This window comes from Lepus europaeus, chromosome 8 (genome assembly GCF_033115175.1).
Source record: "Lepus europaeus isolate LE1 chromosome 8, mLepTim1.pri, whole genome shotgun sequence".
Classification (NCBI taxonomy): domain Eukaryota; kingdom Metazoa; phylum Chordata; class Mammalia; order Lagomorpha; family Leporidae; genus Lepus; species Lepus europaeus.
Genome location: NC_084834.1, coordinates 129,518,079 through 129,533,638, shown reverse-complemented (window position 1 = coordinate 129,533,638; position 15,560 = coordinate 129,518,079). Strand labels below are relative to the sequence as shown.

General features: G+C 59.8%; 1 protein-coding gene across 1 annotated transcript in view; it reads left to right on the top strand.

The window, feature by feature from the left end:
• The window catches only part of DLGAP2 (DLG associated protein 2), a 441,306-nt gene extending 425,949 nt beyond the window's left edge, over window positions 1–15,357 (top strand). Inside the window, exons 11-15 of the mRNA XM_062198983.1 lie at window positions 499–584; window positions 1,623–2,038; window positions 11,155–11,246; window positions 13,888–14,040; window positions 15,139–15,357. Of these exons, the coding sequence (XP_062054967.1) occupies window positions 499–584; window positions 1,623–2,038; window positions 11,155–11,246; window positions 13,888–14,040; window positions 15,139–15,357 (966 nt within the window). The remainder of the gene's footprint in view (window positions 1–498; window positions 585–1,622; window positions 2,039–11,154; window positions 11,247–13,887; window positions 14,041–15,138) is intronic.
• The last annotated feature ends 203 nt before the right edge of the window (window positions 15,358–15,560 follow it).

The following is a 15,560-nucleotide window of genomic DNA, read 5'->3' as shown; positions in this document are numbered from 1 at the left end:
TGCAGATGGCGAGTTTGCCTCGCTGTTCTGATCACGCTGATTCCTTCCTGTGTCTGTGGATGCAGCCGGCAGCATAATTCTGTCAAGTTGCTCGTTTGCTCCTCTCGACTGTGCTCATGGTTTTCACGCTAGGGCACGGCGAGAGCTGCCCGGTGCTACAGCGCAGGGGCCCAGAGCCAGAGCCGCCTGGTGCTACAGTGCAGTCGGACAAAGCCTGTTTCTCACCTAAGCAGAACTAAGCAATTTCATTTGCATATGTTTAGAAAACTGAAGTGCAGCCTTGAGTTCAAGTAGTTCTGTGAGACTGGGTGGCACAGAGCAGCAGAAAAACTATTCCAATGTGAATGCATCTCCATCCCTCTGTGATCTTACTGGGTCAAGTACGTTTCTGTAGTAATTAAACAAATGCATAATGACAAGTGAACGACCAAAAAGCAGCAGTCCCTGGCCCAGGCCCCATGTTTTACTTCTACAACGAGATGTTCTGTGTTGCATTAGGTGGAAACAGCTACAGACTCCGACACGGAGAGCCGCGGCCTGCGGGAATTTCACTCTGTCGGGGTGCAAGTGGAAGACGACAAGCGGTAACTCAGCCCTCGGTGCCGTGCCGCGTGGTCACGCTGGCCCTCTGTGGCCCTTGCCGTGTGTGCGCCCGGGGCCACCCGAGCGCAGTTTCCTACGCCTGTCGCTCAGCTAAGACTTAGCACCCCCTCTGGCTTTTGCAAGAGGCGAGGGAGTAATTCTTCGCAAAGTAATTTACCAGCTAGGAGCAGGAGGGGCTGCCAGTCCTCTCTCTGGAGGGGAGGAGGCTGAGGGTAAAGCAGGCGTGTGCTCCGCACCGGGCAGTGCTGAGAGCAGGCCACAGAGGACAGCCTGTGCCACGAGACTGCTTCCTCTGCAGACGCCAGCCGAACACGCATGCGGGATGGGCGGCTCATGTGTCAACATCACCTGCCACGTGTGGTGTGGCCTCCCTCCTGCGGGAAGGGTTGGGACCCCACTTGGAAAGGTTTAGATTGCCCAGGGCTTCCCAGGTTCCATGCTGGCCGATGGCCACCTGGAACCCTGGCTTCTGCCTCCAGCCCAGGCTCCTGCTGGCCACAGCCTACAGCACAGGAAAGCAACTGCACCCATAGCACACCCAGGGCAGAGCTGGAGAGCCACGGGGACACCCAGACATGCACGCGTGTCACTGGCAGGCAGCCCTGGGTGCACGGTTCTAGGGGCGTTCCTTGCAGTCAGCCCTGTGGAAATGTTGGCAATTAAACACACCAGGACAGCGCTCCTAGGGCCCAAAGGCCTGGCCTCATCAGTCCGCACACAGGAGAGCAGCTGCAGCCCCAGGGGTGTCCTGGCCACTCCATCTGCCCACAGGTGTAGCTCTGGACAGAGGTCCAACCTGGGGGGCTCGGTTTGCTGGGCCCGTGAGGCCCCCACACCATCCAGGAAGCCTGCCCAGGGAATGGGCAGCTAGTGCGCTGACACTAACGTCCAGCATCTCCAGAACGAGGGTTGTGCGGAGGGAACGGCCGCACGGGAGGAGCGGGGGTCCCACAGGGCGCAGGGGTGGCACATGCACGGTGGCCCCCGAAGGGCAACCACGTCTCGTGGCTTCTCCACAGGCACGGGCGGTTCAAGCGCTCCAACAGTGTCACGGCTGCCGTGCAGGCTGACCTGGAGCTGGAGGGCTTTGCCGGCCACACGGCCACGGAGGACAAGGGCCTGCAGTTCGGCTCGTCATTCCAGCGGCGCTCAGAGCCCAGCACCCCAACACAGTATGGGGCGGTGCGGACGGTGCGGACGCAGGGGCTCTTCAGCTACCGGGAGGACTACCGCACGCAGGCAGACACGGCCAGCCTGCCCCCCGCCGACCCCTGGCTGGAGCCCTCGCTGGAGCCCGTGGACAGCGGGAGGATGTCGCCCTGCCGCAGGGACGGCTCCTGGTTCCTGAAGCTGCTGCACACGGAGACCAAGCGCATGGAGGGCTGGCGCAAGGAGATGGAGCGGGAAGCCGAGGAGAATGACCTCGCCGAGGAGAGTAAGCACCGGGGCTGCAGGAGACCGGGCGGCGGGGGCGGTAGGGAATGAGAGCGCCGGCCGGCTTGGCTCCTGGCACAAGGGCACAGGGAGTGGCCCCGGAGGCCCTGCTGGATGCGAGCATCCTGGCCAACAAGTGCAGGTGAGAGCGCGTGTGCACACGGTCTGTCTCCAAGACACCTGCCACTTCCCCAGGGTGGTGGCCACAGGTGCAGGTGAGAGCGCGTGTGCGCACGGTCACAGGTGCAGGTGAGAGTGCCCGTGTGCACGGTCCATCACAGGTGCAGGTTGTGCACACGGTCCGTCTCCCTAACACCTGCTGCTTCCCCCAGGTAGCAGCTGCTGAATCAGCCCCAGTCCCTTGGCTTCAGGCCTGGGGATGGTGCAGACACATAGTGCATAGCGGGGCGGAGCCCCACTGACTCATGGGTCTCTGGCTCTCTACAGAGAGGCAGCCCCTCCTCCACCTGCTCCCCTAGCTGAAGCGAGGTGTGGACAGGGGCTGCTGGAGGATGATCAAGGGTGCAGTCTCTGTTCCGCTGGGGAGATGGCTCCAGTGTCTGTCAGCCTGCAGAGGCCTCAGCTGGTAAAAAGCTCCCACACCCTGACCACAGGAACAGTGCGTGGGGCACGTGGGGCTGTTACTTAGCTTGACTTTCTATGCTGTAGACACAGATCAAAGTACCACACTGCACTCTGTAAATAAGCCGTGATCATTTGTCAGTTAAAGCGTGAGAGTCACAGGAGCAAACAGCCAGGGGATGAGCACCTTCTGGGCCGCACCACTGCCTGCACAGCTGCAGAAACACCAGGCCTCACCGTGGCTCTGGGTCGCGCTGATGGCTTGCTCACTGCCCTGCCCGGTGCCCTTGCCTGTGCCTAGAAGTTCTGAGGTCAGATGACAGCTGTGTGCTTGGGCCTGGAGCCCTGCCATCCCTCCCCGGGGGACTGCTTGGGGGCCCTGGGATGCCACAGCTAGCAGGTCGTGTGTTAGGGTCGTGCTATTCAGCCTGTGGCATTCACCTGGGGAGAGGGGGAGAAACAGCCTTGGCCTACGTGTGCATTTCCGTCAGTCGTGTCTGGGCAGAGGGGTGGTCCCGGGCCCATGGGGGCTGTGTCCTAGGCGTGCGCTCCCTGCTTGCTCAGCCGCCCAGGCTCACACGATGCAGCCTGTGCCCACGGCCCCAGACCTGAGGGGTCATCCATCTCAGCAGCATTTCTCCTTGTCAGCGTGCGCTATGCGTCACCTGGGCAAAGCTGCCCTTAACGCAACAGGGATGCGCCATTGTGACCTCGGAGTCAATATGCAGGGGAGGGCGCCGCCCACTTGTCCCCGTGCCCTGCTCGGGGCCATGTCCTCAGAGCTCTCTGGGGAGGAGGCAGGAGGCTTCAGGAAGGTATGCCCCGTCAGACAGCGCCCACATACCAGACGCCGCTCAGCACATGCCCTTGGAGGCCTGGCGCTGAAGACGGCACAGAGGAATCCTCGCCTTAGGCTGTTTTCCATATTCACTGGGTACTGTTGTAGTTTCTCAGAATTATAGTTTTTAAAATTATATGTTTAAAAACACAGGCTTTGACCTGGGATCTCCACATAGCAAAAGAGAAACGGCCACAGTTCAGCAGGAGGATGGCCAAGGGCTGTAAATGGTAGTAAAAGGAAAGGATGCCCATCTCACTCACTGACAACTATGGTAGCAAATCCACGAATGCGAACCACAAGTGAGAGAACAAGTGGCTCTGTTTTCTTTTTGGGTCTGACTTGCAGGTGCATCCGTTTCCCTGTGGGTGCTAGGATTTCGTTCTTTTTTGGTATGTTCTGTCCAGTCATCAGCTGATGCACATCCAGGTTGACTGTACACCTTAGCCACTGTGAACTGAGCTGTAACCTTGGGCACGCTGATTGCATTTCACTTCCTCCTGCTCCCAGGACTAGAACTGCTGTGTCGTCTGGTAGGTTTCTGAAGAATCTCCATACTGTCTTCCACAGCAGCTGCGCCAGTACATTCCCACTATCAGTGGACTGGGCCCTGCCAGCATTCGTGAGTTGTGGGTGGGAACGGTGAAACCTCATTGTGGTTTTTATTTGTGTTCCCCTAAAGACTAGTGATCCTAAGCATCTTTTCACATATGTGTTGGCCATTGGTATTTTTCTCTTTTGAAAAATACCTGTTCGTGTCCTTTGCCCATTTCTTAACCGGGTTTTTCGTTGAGTATCTAGAGCTTTTATATATTCTGGATATTTTCCTTTAGCAGATGCACAGTTTGTGAATATTTTCTCCCATTCTGCTGGTTGCCTCATCACTTTATTGTTTCCTCTGTTGCTTAGAAGCTTCTTAGCTTGATATAATCCTGTTCGTTGAATTTTACTTTTATTGCCTGTGCTTAGAGTCTTATCCAAGAAGTATTTGCCTAAACTAGTGTCTTGGGCATTTCCCCAATGTTTTCCTCTAAGAATTTGATGGTTTCAGGTCTTAGGTTTAGATCCTTGATCCAATGAGTTAATTTTTCTGTAGGGTGAAGGTAGGGGTTTTGTTTCAAATTTCTGCATGTGGAAATGCAATTTTCGCAACACCATTTGTTGAAGAGACTGTCTTCTCTCCAGGGAGTGACTTTAGCTTTTTTGTCAAAGATTAGTTGGCTGTGGATGTGTGGGCTGATTCTGGAGTTTCTATTCTGCTCCATTGGCCTACGTACCTATTGTTGTGCCAATATAAGTCTCTTGATTATAACAGCCCTGTAGCATATCTTGAAGTCTGGTATTGTGATGTCTCTGGCTTTGTTTTTAAGATTGCTATGGTTATTCGGAGTCTTGTGTTTCCATATAAATTTTAGTATTATTTCTTCTATATCTGGAAGAATGTCCTTGGTATTTTGATTGGCATTTGTTGAATCTGTGAATTGCTTTATGGACATTTTGGCAATATTAATTGTCCTGGTCCTTGACTATATATTTTTCCGTTTTTGTGTGTCTTTGCTATACCTCTCCTTAATGGTTTGCAATTTTCATTGTAGATTTTTCACATCCTTGGTTGAGTTTTTCCCAAGGTATTTAAGATGGTGGCTTTGGCAACGGAGAACAAGTTCTTTCTCCGCCAGAGTACTGCTGATGTATGAGAATGCTGTTGGTGGTTGCATCCTGCAGCTCTGCTGAGTTTTCTAAGGAGTTCCAGTAGCCTCTTCCTGGCGTCTCTTGGTTCCCCTGTATGTGGAATCATGTCATCTGCAGCAGGGTGAAGTGACTTCCTCCTTTCCAATGTAGATCCCCGTGAGCTGACTTCCTTGCCTAATGGCTCTGGCTAAAACATACAGAACCACACTGAATGGGACTGGTGAAGGTGGCCGCCCTTGCTGGCTCCGGATCCTAGTGGATGCTGCCAGCTCTTCCCCATCCAATATGATGCTGGCTGCGGTTTGTCATATAGTGCCTTAATCATGTAAAATATGGTCCTTTTCACCCAGATTGTTAAGGTTTCTATCGTGAAAGGCTACCGTGTTTTATCAAATGCTTTTTCTTGTCTACTGGGATAGTCATAGGGTTTACGTCCCTCATCTTCGTGATGTGACGTAGCACGTGCACTGGCCTGCAAGTGCGGAACACCCCTGCACACCAGGGATAAAGCCCACGAGGGTCCAGGTGGTCGGTCTTTTTGAGGTGCTGTTGGACTGTTAGCTGGCATGTTACTCGGGCTCTTTGCATCTACATTCACCAGCGGTTTTGGTCTGGTGTTCTCTGTTTAGTTGTATCTTTCTCTGGTTCTGGAATAAAGGGGATGCTGGCCTCACAGAATGAGTTTGAATCGTTTATGGGGAATTGGGATGCGTTCTTCCTTAAAGGCCCGGTAGAATTCAGCCGAGCTGTCGGCTGTGGGTCTTTGTTGCTGACGCAGTCTCCACCGTGGTCGCTGGTCTGTTCTGGTTTTCTTTGTCTTCCTGGAAAGTGGATTCTGCCACCTCCCAGTTACGACTCTCCAATGTGTCTTCCTAACCTTTCTGAAGCCTGGGTACCCTCCTCCAGACTCTCACTGATGTGTGCAGTCGATAGACACTGAATGTTTACCAGGGCAAGCCCTCCGACAGAAAAAAAATGATATAAAAATTAGTAAGATACAGAATTGACCCTGATTGAGTAAGCTGAGAATGGGAGAAATGACCAGAGGAAAACTGCTCAGAGGCTGTGGGAAACGCTGGGTGTAGTCAGAGAAATGTGGGAAGTACTTTAAGAACTCAGAAGTCAGAGAAGCTCTTCCAGCCGCTGGCCTCTCTGTGCCTCTGTGACCTTGGGCGAGGTGCACACCCGGCATGGCCTCAGTCCAGTCCACGTGCTCCTTGCGCCCTGTGTGAGTGTCCACCGCAGCTGGACGACCCTGTGCATGGACCGCATGCTCACCCGGGACAGGAGTGGGTGCCCGGGGCCTGCAGTGGCTCGGGGCAGCTGAGCAGGTGGACCTGTACGTTACTGCTGTCCGGGCCAGGAGTTCCAGACACCACCAGTAAGCGTCTGTGTGCATCCCAGGGTGCTTCACAAGGTCCGTGGAAATGCACATAACATGGGTGCTTTTTTGTGCAAGAAATTTAGAAATCAATGCAAACAAGAGGTGTTCAAAGTTTCACAGATTTTTTTTTTCAATAAAACAGACTTGAATCCCATTTCCATGTGCTTTCCAAATCCTCTCCTGTGCTCCTTGTCGAGCTGCTCATGAGTTTCCCACTGCGGTGGACTTGGGAGATCTGGGGATGATTTGTTGCAGAAAATACACCGTTTGGTTTAACACGATTCATAAAATCCCGGCATGCCAGCCTCACACTGGCTTACACACTCCACAGAGAATTTCTGTGTACGTACAACAGGAAGCTTGTCTGACGTGACAACACATGCCAGCATGTATCTGGTCACGTGCTTTTATGAACCACAGAGGAGTCAGAACTCAGTGGTTTCAATAAACCACTTGATGTTCTCTTTATTTTTAAAAGTGCCTAACCAATAACCCTGGTTCGATTCCTAGAACAAAACTGTAATCTGGGGTTGCCTAGCCTTTTGAATTATTCCAGGAACACCTGAACTTGATTAATATTGTGCTAGTTTTAGGTGCAAAGCAGGCGGGTGAGGCATGGTACAAGTCTTGTCAATCTTGTTCCCAGAAGGTGAGGCTACGTGAGCAGTGCAGAAAGACACAGAAAACGTCAAAGGCATCCAGCGTAGCCACCCACCGTACGATGGGTTCAGCACTCTAGCAGTGTCATTGCGTGATGAAGTAGTAGTGGGGTAAGAACACAAAGTCACTTCGCTGCTGTCGGTGGAGTGGGGAAGGGGAGTGCACGTGCTACTTCCCAGCCCCGTGAGTGCGGAGCCGAGGTTCTCGGTGTTCACAGGCGTGTGGGTGGCAGTGTGACACTTGCCCACCTGCTGTGTTGTGATGGGCACAGCCACTGTCCCTCCAAGATCCAGATGCAGCCTTGGTTCCTGGCTTCTGCCCTGCAGTTGTGGCCATTTGGAGAGTGAACCAGTGGATGGACGGTCTTCCCCCACCCACTGGTATCTCTGTCTTTCAAATAATTTTTTTTTTGGACAGGCAGAGTGGACAGTGAGAGAGAGACAGAGAGAAAGGTCTTCCTTTGCCGTTGGTTCACCCTAACAATGGCCGCTGTGGCCGGCACGCTGTGGCCAACACACCACGCTGATCCAAAGCCAGGAGCCAGGTGCTTATCCTGGTCTCCCCTGGGGTGCAGGGCCCAAGCACTTGGGCCATCCTCCACTGCACTCCCTGGCCACAGCAGAGAGCTGGTCTGGATGAGGGGCAACCAGGACAGAATCCAGCGCCCTGACGGGGACTAGAACCCTGGGTGCCGGCGCCGCAAGGCAGAGGATTAGCCTATTCAGCCACAGCGCCAGCCAAATAAATCTTTTTTTAAAAAGTTAATGGGAAAAAAAATGAGGACCCATGCAATAGTTTTCTCATGGTATGCATTTCCACGAACTTTCTGAAGATCCCAGCATGTATCAAACATGATCATGCATTCCAGGTGGCTGAAGGGCAGAGCTTGGGCCATCCTACCCTGCGAGCCCCTGTCCTCAAGGGGGTGGGGAATGCCTGAGCCCCAGGGGTTCTGAGGGTCAGGTGGCCCCGCCTCTCCCTGCAGATCTGGGAGGCAGAGAGAGAAGAGCAAGAGGGGTCACCCACTCCATGGCTCACTCCCAAGTGCCTGCCGCCACCACACCTGGGCCAGGCTGACACCAGCAGCCGAGACTCTGGGTCCCACAGGTGCACTGACAGGAGGCTGGATTGGAAGTGGAGGAGCCCAGACTTGAACCTGGTGCTCTGATGGGGGGGCATCCCAAGCAGCGTTGTAACCACCGTGCTGAATGTCCACCCCGCGATGTGTCCTGTTGAGGGGAACGAGACCAGGGTCTCCTGCTCCCACATCCTTGCCTCCCCGTGTCTTCCACTCACACCTATTTGACAGCTGTCATTCAAAATCCAGCTCGAGGCTTCCTAGGACTCACAGTATCGCTGGAGAGAGGCCAGGGCGCTCCCTGAGCAGGACAGAGGTGGCCCTGCCGCAGGGCTCAGCCAGGACCACGCCACCAGGCTTCCTGCTGGGTGGCCGTGGGAAGATGAACAGGGAAAGACAGGTGTGCACTGCTGTGACCACGAGGCACCCAGAGCAACTGTCTCTCCCCCAGCCTCTGGAAACCCCAGGCACAGCGTGGTGGGAGACACCCAAGTGCTCATGGAAACACTCCACAGACTACAAAAATCCCCTCACAGAACCTGAAAATCCTGTTAGTGCTGTCCTAATAAATTGCAGCAGATTTCGAGGGAAATGGAGATTATACAAGACGTGGAAGAGAAACAAAGAACCAAGTGTGATCAAATTCCTGTGCGCAAAACGGCCAGGTTGGCTTGGGCTCTGCACAGACGTGGGGCCGGCCCCAGGCCGCTCCAGCGCGCGCAGCCAGAGTGCGGACGGACACACAGCCCCACCTCTGGTGGCTGCCGAGTGCTAGCCAGCCCCCAGCCCCCAGCCCCGGCTGACAGTGCTCACTCCGCACCCTGGGTAGCAGCTCCCGCCGCACTCAGCGCCACGTTCAGTGCAAGACCAGAAATCCAAGTGTCTTCGCTCGGGGGTCAGCTTTAAGGGTAACGGGAGATGAGGAACGTAACTTGCATTTTATATAACAGATTGACTTGTAGAGCAGCCTCGGGTCAGGGAAACAGGCGCATTGCTCATCCCTTGGGCGCTCCTGCGGCGCTGGCTTCCTAAAACAAGCGCCTGAAACGCGTTCAGCACTCAAGTCAGGAAACCCGCGGGCCGGGGAGTCAGCAGTCCAGGGCCGTGCGTGGGGTGCGAGGCTGCACTCCCGGGGCCGAGCCCCTGCCCCAGCCTGGTGGTCGGAGGAGCGCTGAGAGGGCCACGTGACGTCACACCTTCAGGCTAGGGCCTGAGAGAGCTGCTCGGCCTCAGATGGCCGGGCCTCATCCCTGCACCGGTTCCAGGGTCCTACCCCGCGCCCTGCCGTGTGCCCGGATGGGGCAGTCACCGCGGCCTCCCCAGGCGTCCGGAGGGTGGCGGCGCGGCCGGTGACAGCTGCCCTCAGGGTGTGAGGTCCCGAGTGTGGGCACAAGTGCACACATTGCTGCTCATTCCACCAATGAAACAGTAAGCCCAGCAAAGGCGTGCAGGAGTCAGGAGGATTCAGCTGACTGCTTACCAAACAGGCTCACCGGGGCATCCCCTCGGGCGGCGGTGTGGCCTGACCGGCACAGCCGCCACCTGTCCTGGCGTTGGTTCAGCCTGCTTCTCACCCAGCTCCCTGCTGGTGGTCTGGGATCGCAGCGGGAGAGGGCCTGGGTGCTCGGGCCCCTGCAGCCACACGGGAGAGCCAGAAGCAGCTCCTGGATTCCGCCTGGCCACTGAGGCCATCTGGGGAATGGCTGGAGGATCAAATAAATGTTTTAAAAAGGTGAGCTCACATCATGAGTGTGTCAGAGACGTGGGCAGGGCTGGTGTGGACCACCAGACCCCGAGCTGAGAGCCCGCGGCTCCTCCCTAGATCCCATCGGCTCCGTGGCTTCTGCAGCACACAGAGAGCTGCAAATGGAATCGAGTGTTGGAAGGCGCATTAGACGTTGGGAACGCTGGGGGCAGGCACAGAGGGGCTGAAGGCAGGCGCAGGGGGCTGGGAGCAGATGCAGGGGGCTGAGGGCAGGGGCAGGGGGCTGGGGGCAGGCGCAGGGGGCAGGGGGCTGGGGGCAGGCGCAGGGGGCTGGGAGTAGACGCAGGGGGCTGAGGGCAGGGGCTGAGGGCAGGTGCAGGGGGCTGGGGGCAGGCGCAGGGGGCTGGGGGCAGGGGGCTGGGGGCAGGGGCTGGGGGCAGGTGCAGGGGGCTGGGGGCAGGCGCAGGGGGCTGGGGGCAGGGGCTGAGGGCAGGTGCAGGGGGCTGGGGGCAGGCGCAGGGGGCTGGGGGCAGGGGGCTGGGGGCAGGCGCAGGGGGCTGAGGGAAGGGGCTGGGGGCTGAGGGCAGGGGGCTGGGGGCAGGCGCAGGGGACTGGGGGCAGGGGGCTGAGGGCAGGGGCTGGGGGCTGAGGGCAGGGGGCTGGGGGCAGGCGCAGGGGGCTGAGGGCAGGGGCTGGGGGCTGAGGGCAGGGGGCTGGGGGCAGGCACAGGGGACTGGGGGCAGGTGCAGGGGGCTAAGGGCAGGGGCTGGGGGCTGAGGGCAGGGGCTGAGGGCAGGCACTGGGGGCTGGGGGCTGGGGACAGACGCAGGAGACTGGGGGCAGGCACAGAGGGCAGGCGCAGGGGAGCTGAGGGCAGGCGCAGGGGACTGGGGGCAGGCGCAGGGGGCAGGCGCAGGGCTCAGGGGGCTGGGGGCAGGGGCTGGGGCAGGAGCTGGGGGCAGGCGCAGAGGGCAGGCGCAGGGGGCTGGGGGGCAGGTGCAGGGGACCGGGGGCAGGCGCAGAGGGCAGGCAGCAGGGGTTGGGGGCCGAGGGCAGGCGCAGGGCTCAGGGGCTGGGGCAGGCGCAGGGGGCTGAGGGCAGGCACCCGAGGCCAGCTGCACTCCCTCCCATCATCTTGGAACCCAGTCTTGAACCTCCTTGTCTTCATTTTTTCACAGTTCTCGGTAAAATCCGGAGCGCCGTGGGGAGTGCCCAGCTCCTCATGTCCCAGAAATTCCAGCAGTTTTATTGGCTGTGCCAACAGAACATGGTGAGTGCCGCCTGGACACCCCTCCCTCATCACCTGACTGCCGGTCTCACTGTCCCCTGATCTGCCCAGGAGCAGGCCCTGGCCCAGGCCCACAGCACCATTCCGAGTGCCGGCTCCTCTACTTCCCGCAGATGGTGGCGCTCTCTGGTCCCCCTCAGTCTCTGCCAGTCTTACAAGCAGGAAAAACTAAAGAACTCCTACATGCATGCCTGCTACGGAACACGTGTACCAGCCCTGGGGATGGCTGCAAGTCCGTGTTGCAGGGTGACCCCAGCCCTGCGGTGGGCCCCAGCTACAGCAGAGCACGCATCCCAGGCCAGGGTCTGCACACGGCTGACAGGAGGGTGCCAGCCTGGGGGATAGACGCGTCCCTGGCCCCAGTTAAAGGTGCAGCCGGGCAGAGGCCGCCAGTGGCACGCGTTGGTGGGGGCCTGGCTGGAGAGCCCGGTGACTCAGAGAAACGGACTGGTGCTCAGGGTCGCGTGACAAGCCAAGGGCAGGATCGGGCAGGCCTGGAGCAGACGGGCCCGAGGCGCTGAGAGGAGCCGGAGAGGTAACTCAGTCCCGGCGGCGGCGGGCTCGGTTCTTCCTGCAGCGGAGAGGGAAACCACGAGGGGGCTGGGAGAGGTTTGCGAGATGAGGATTAAACAATCCTGGTGTAAACACTTGCAGTCCAAGCGCAGGCCTTCGCAGCATGCACTCCCACTACGTTTTAAAGCATCCTCGTATCCACACGACTAAACACGCGTGTGCGTATTCACACACAGGAGGGGGGTCCGGAAAGCCTGTGGAGAATCCTATTATTCAGCTCCACCTCCACATCGGCCTGAAGCCACCTCAGGACACCAGCGTATTCACGCACGGCGTGTGCGCGCACGTCCATGCTCCCTCTCCCGCACCCCTCCTCCGGCCCGCGTGGGGACTTCTCCCAGCCACGTGTTAGCTGCGTGCACACGCAGGCGGCAGGTGATGCGTGTCGCGTCTCATCTGCAAGATCTCCCGGAGCAGACGGCGCCCCCTGGCATTCAGTTAGGGTTAAAAATCGCAGTCTCCAGAGTTGTCGCGAGCCTCAGTCACCCTTATCGCCAATGCGCAGGCTCCGCGGCTGCCCCTCTGCCCATGGGCAGCGCCTCCGGCTGCAGCGCAGGCGACCCCACACAGCACGCGGCCGCTGCGGGGCCTCCCTACCCACCCCGGTGTCAGGCCGCTGAAGGTGGGGCGGCTGCCTCTCTGGTTTCTCCCCTTCTGGGCTCCTTTTTATAAATTGACCAGTTTGCGGGGGCCGGGCTTGGCAGAGCACGATGGCACTGGGGCAGGTGCAGGTGCCGTGCGCATTCAGGGGGAAACGCAGGGCAGGTGCAGGGGATCAGAGCGCTTGAGAAAAGGGGGCAGACGCCAGAGTCTGACCCAGACCGGCCAAGGACACCAGAAAGGCCTGGCAGGGACGCAGGCACTGACGTCAGCGTCAGGGGTGTGGCCGCTGGGCCGGGGGAGGCGGCGTGGACCACCTTAGGAGCGTTTCTAAACCCATCAGTGCAGGTAGATGCCCAAGGACAGACACACCTGCCCCCAGCACCGACCCGGAGAACCGGATCCCAGCCAGGCTGCAGACAGGATGGCTGGGCCGGCCTCGTGGGGCTGTGAGCAGAAACCTGCGCCCAAGCCTGGGCCTCCCCTGGAAGGAGCCCCAGGTGTGAGCTCGGGCGTGGGCGCCACCGGCTGCCCTGTTCGCACAGGCTCAGGCCGGCGCGGAGCCCACACGCATCTGTGGAGCTGCCAGCCGAGCCCCGGACGGCAGCCTCGCGGAGTGAGAGCCCCTGGGGTCCACTGGGGCGAGAGCGCGGCGCTGTGTTCAGAGCCTCGCTCCAGCCCGGCATTGGAGCGGCACACGGCCGCCCTCTGCTGGCGCGCGCGGAGATCTGTTGGAGTGGATCCCAGGCCTGGCTGGGCACGAGGACATGGATCAGGGCGGGCTGCCCATCTGCCCAGGAGAGTGTGCGAGGGGGGCTGGGGGGCCTGAGTGTGAGGCGGACGCCACGCCAAGCCGAGCATAAGTTCCTGGGGGCCGGGGATGCACGCGATTCGGGCCAGTTCAGATCAGCGCTGCCTGCCCCCCCCCCCATTCCCCAGAATCTGGCTGTGTGAGGTCACCAGGGGGGCCAGGCTCCCATTGGGCAGGTGACCAACCACCCACATGGCACACGATTGCAGGGAAGGGTGGAAGGCGCTGGCACTCCGGGCCACAGCAGGCGTGGCCTGTGCCTCCTGGGCCTGGGACTCAGCGAGGGGCTTTGCTCCTCGGGAGCCTTCCTTGCTGCCCGCCCCCCGCACAGGGGCAGGCTGGGGGCATGCACCACTGATGGACCTCAGGATGAGACGCGGGGTCGGTCAGGGAGCACGGAGCTGGCCCCAAGCCCACATCCTCCATCCTCACCCCCACCGTGACGGCACCCCACGGCCCCGAGGGCATCTCATGCACCATCCAGCACCTTCCGCAGGGAGCACTGACGGCTCTCCACGTGCACACGAGCCGACGGCACACAGCCTGTGCCGAAGCCACGTGCCCCGAGCTCCCGGTGAGCTTTCCCAAGGGTCGGCCTCGCAGGCAGAGCCCCAGACCCTAATTGCCCTGTGTCCCCAGGACCCCAGCGCCATGCCAAGACCTACGTCGCAGGACCTGGCCGGGTACTGGGACATGCTGCAGCTGTCCATCGAGGATGTCAGCATGAAGTTCGACGAGCTGCACCGGCTGAAGCTCAACGACTGGAAGCTGGTGGAGTCGCCGGAGAGAAAGGTTCGGGCGCCCACGGGGTCCCCAGCTGGGCCCGATTCTCCTCTGCGTCCGTGTCCATGTACACACCAAGCATGGATGGGGCAGGCAGCACGTGGTACTCTGCACGCCCATACGGAGGGGTCAGGGCCCCCCAGCTAAAGCTGACATCACCGACATCAGACTTGGAGCAGGGTCACCTGGAGCGGCCACGGGAGCCCTCGGGTCAGACACAGAACACCCTGTCCGTGGGCAGCTGCATGACCTCGACCTGCAGCTCTGCCGCACTGGCCCACGCCGGCCCCGGTGCTCCCACGGCGGGCCCTCGCGTAGAGCAGGTGCACACGCTTCAGAGAAGCACTCAAGCTGAGCTTTCTGTGGTGTGGCAGAGACGAGGTGCCTGGGCGGGGTCCAGACAGCAGAACGACCCCAACGGTCTCATAGGCCTCCTGGGACTGCCCATCAGCAGGCCCCAGGGACCTGCCGCCGCCCGGGGAAGGTGCAGCAGGTGGTGCACAGGAGGCCCACGCGCAGGGGCTGGGAATCACCGGACTCACCCGAGGAGGTGCAGGGAGCCTCCCAGGGCTCACCTCATAGCCGGAGTCAAGCCACAGAGCAGGTTCTCAGGGCACCCGGGGCCCCTGCTGAGGACCCCACCCGTCCACTCCCCACTGAACAGCCCTGGGCCGGGGCGGGCCCCACCTCCCCACGCACAGCGTCCCTGGTTGCTTCTGTTGCAGCACTACCAGGTTCATCTTTGCAGAGTGCAGGTGTCCAGGTGTCACTCCCCTGGGAGCAGAAGCCGAGGGTCAGAAGTGACTGCTGAGCACACAGGGGCGCCCACACGCACTGCTGGTGCCAGCCCTTGGCCAGCAGCTCCCACACAGCCCCCAGGTTAGCCCAGCTGTGCAGGCCACACCAGCCCGTGCCTGCGGGAGTGAGCGCGTGGGAGGACTGCGGGCACATCCCATCCCTTCCCCTCCCCGCCTCCTGCAGGAGGTCCAGCGAGCTGACCCAAATGAGACCCGCGCAGGGCCTGGGTGGGAGCCGGGCGGGCCTGCTCTGTGGCCCCACGTCCCACTCTGACCACCCACCCCCGTTTTCGCTTGTGCTGCTTTTCAGGAGGAGAGGAAGGTACCCCCGCCAATACCAAAGAAGCCCCCCAAGGGGAAATTCCCCATCGCCCGAGAGAAGTCTCTGGACCTGCCCGACAGGCAGCGCCAGGAGGCCCGAAGGCGCCTGCTGGCGGCCAAGCGCGCCGCCTCCTTCCGGCAGAACTCGGCGGCCGAGCGTGCGGACAGCATAGAGATCTACATCCCCGAGGCGCAGACGCGGCTCTGAGCCCCGCCGCCCCCGTGCAGGAGAGGCCGCGCTGTGGCCAGGACCGCGGTGGGCGCCTCCGAGAGGGCGCGCGGCCCACGTTTTGTTACTTCTATTTTTATAAACCGCGCGCTAATCAGCACCCTCACCACGGACAGGCACGTCCACGCTCGCCAGAGGCGGCAGATGACCCCGGCGGCAGGTGCTACAGCCGCAGGCGCGGG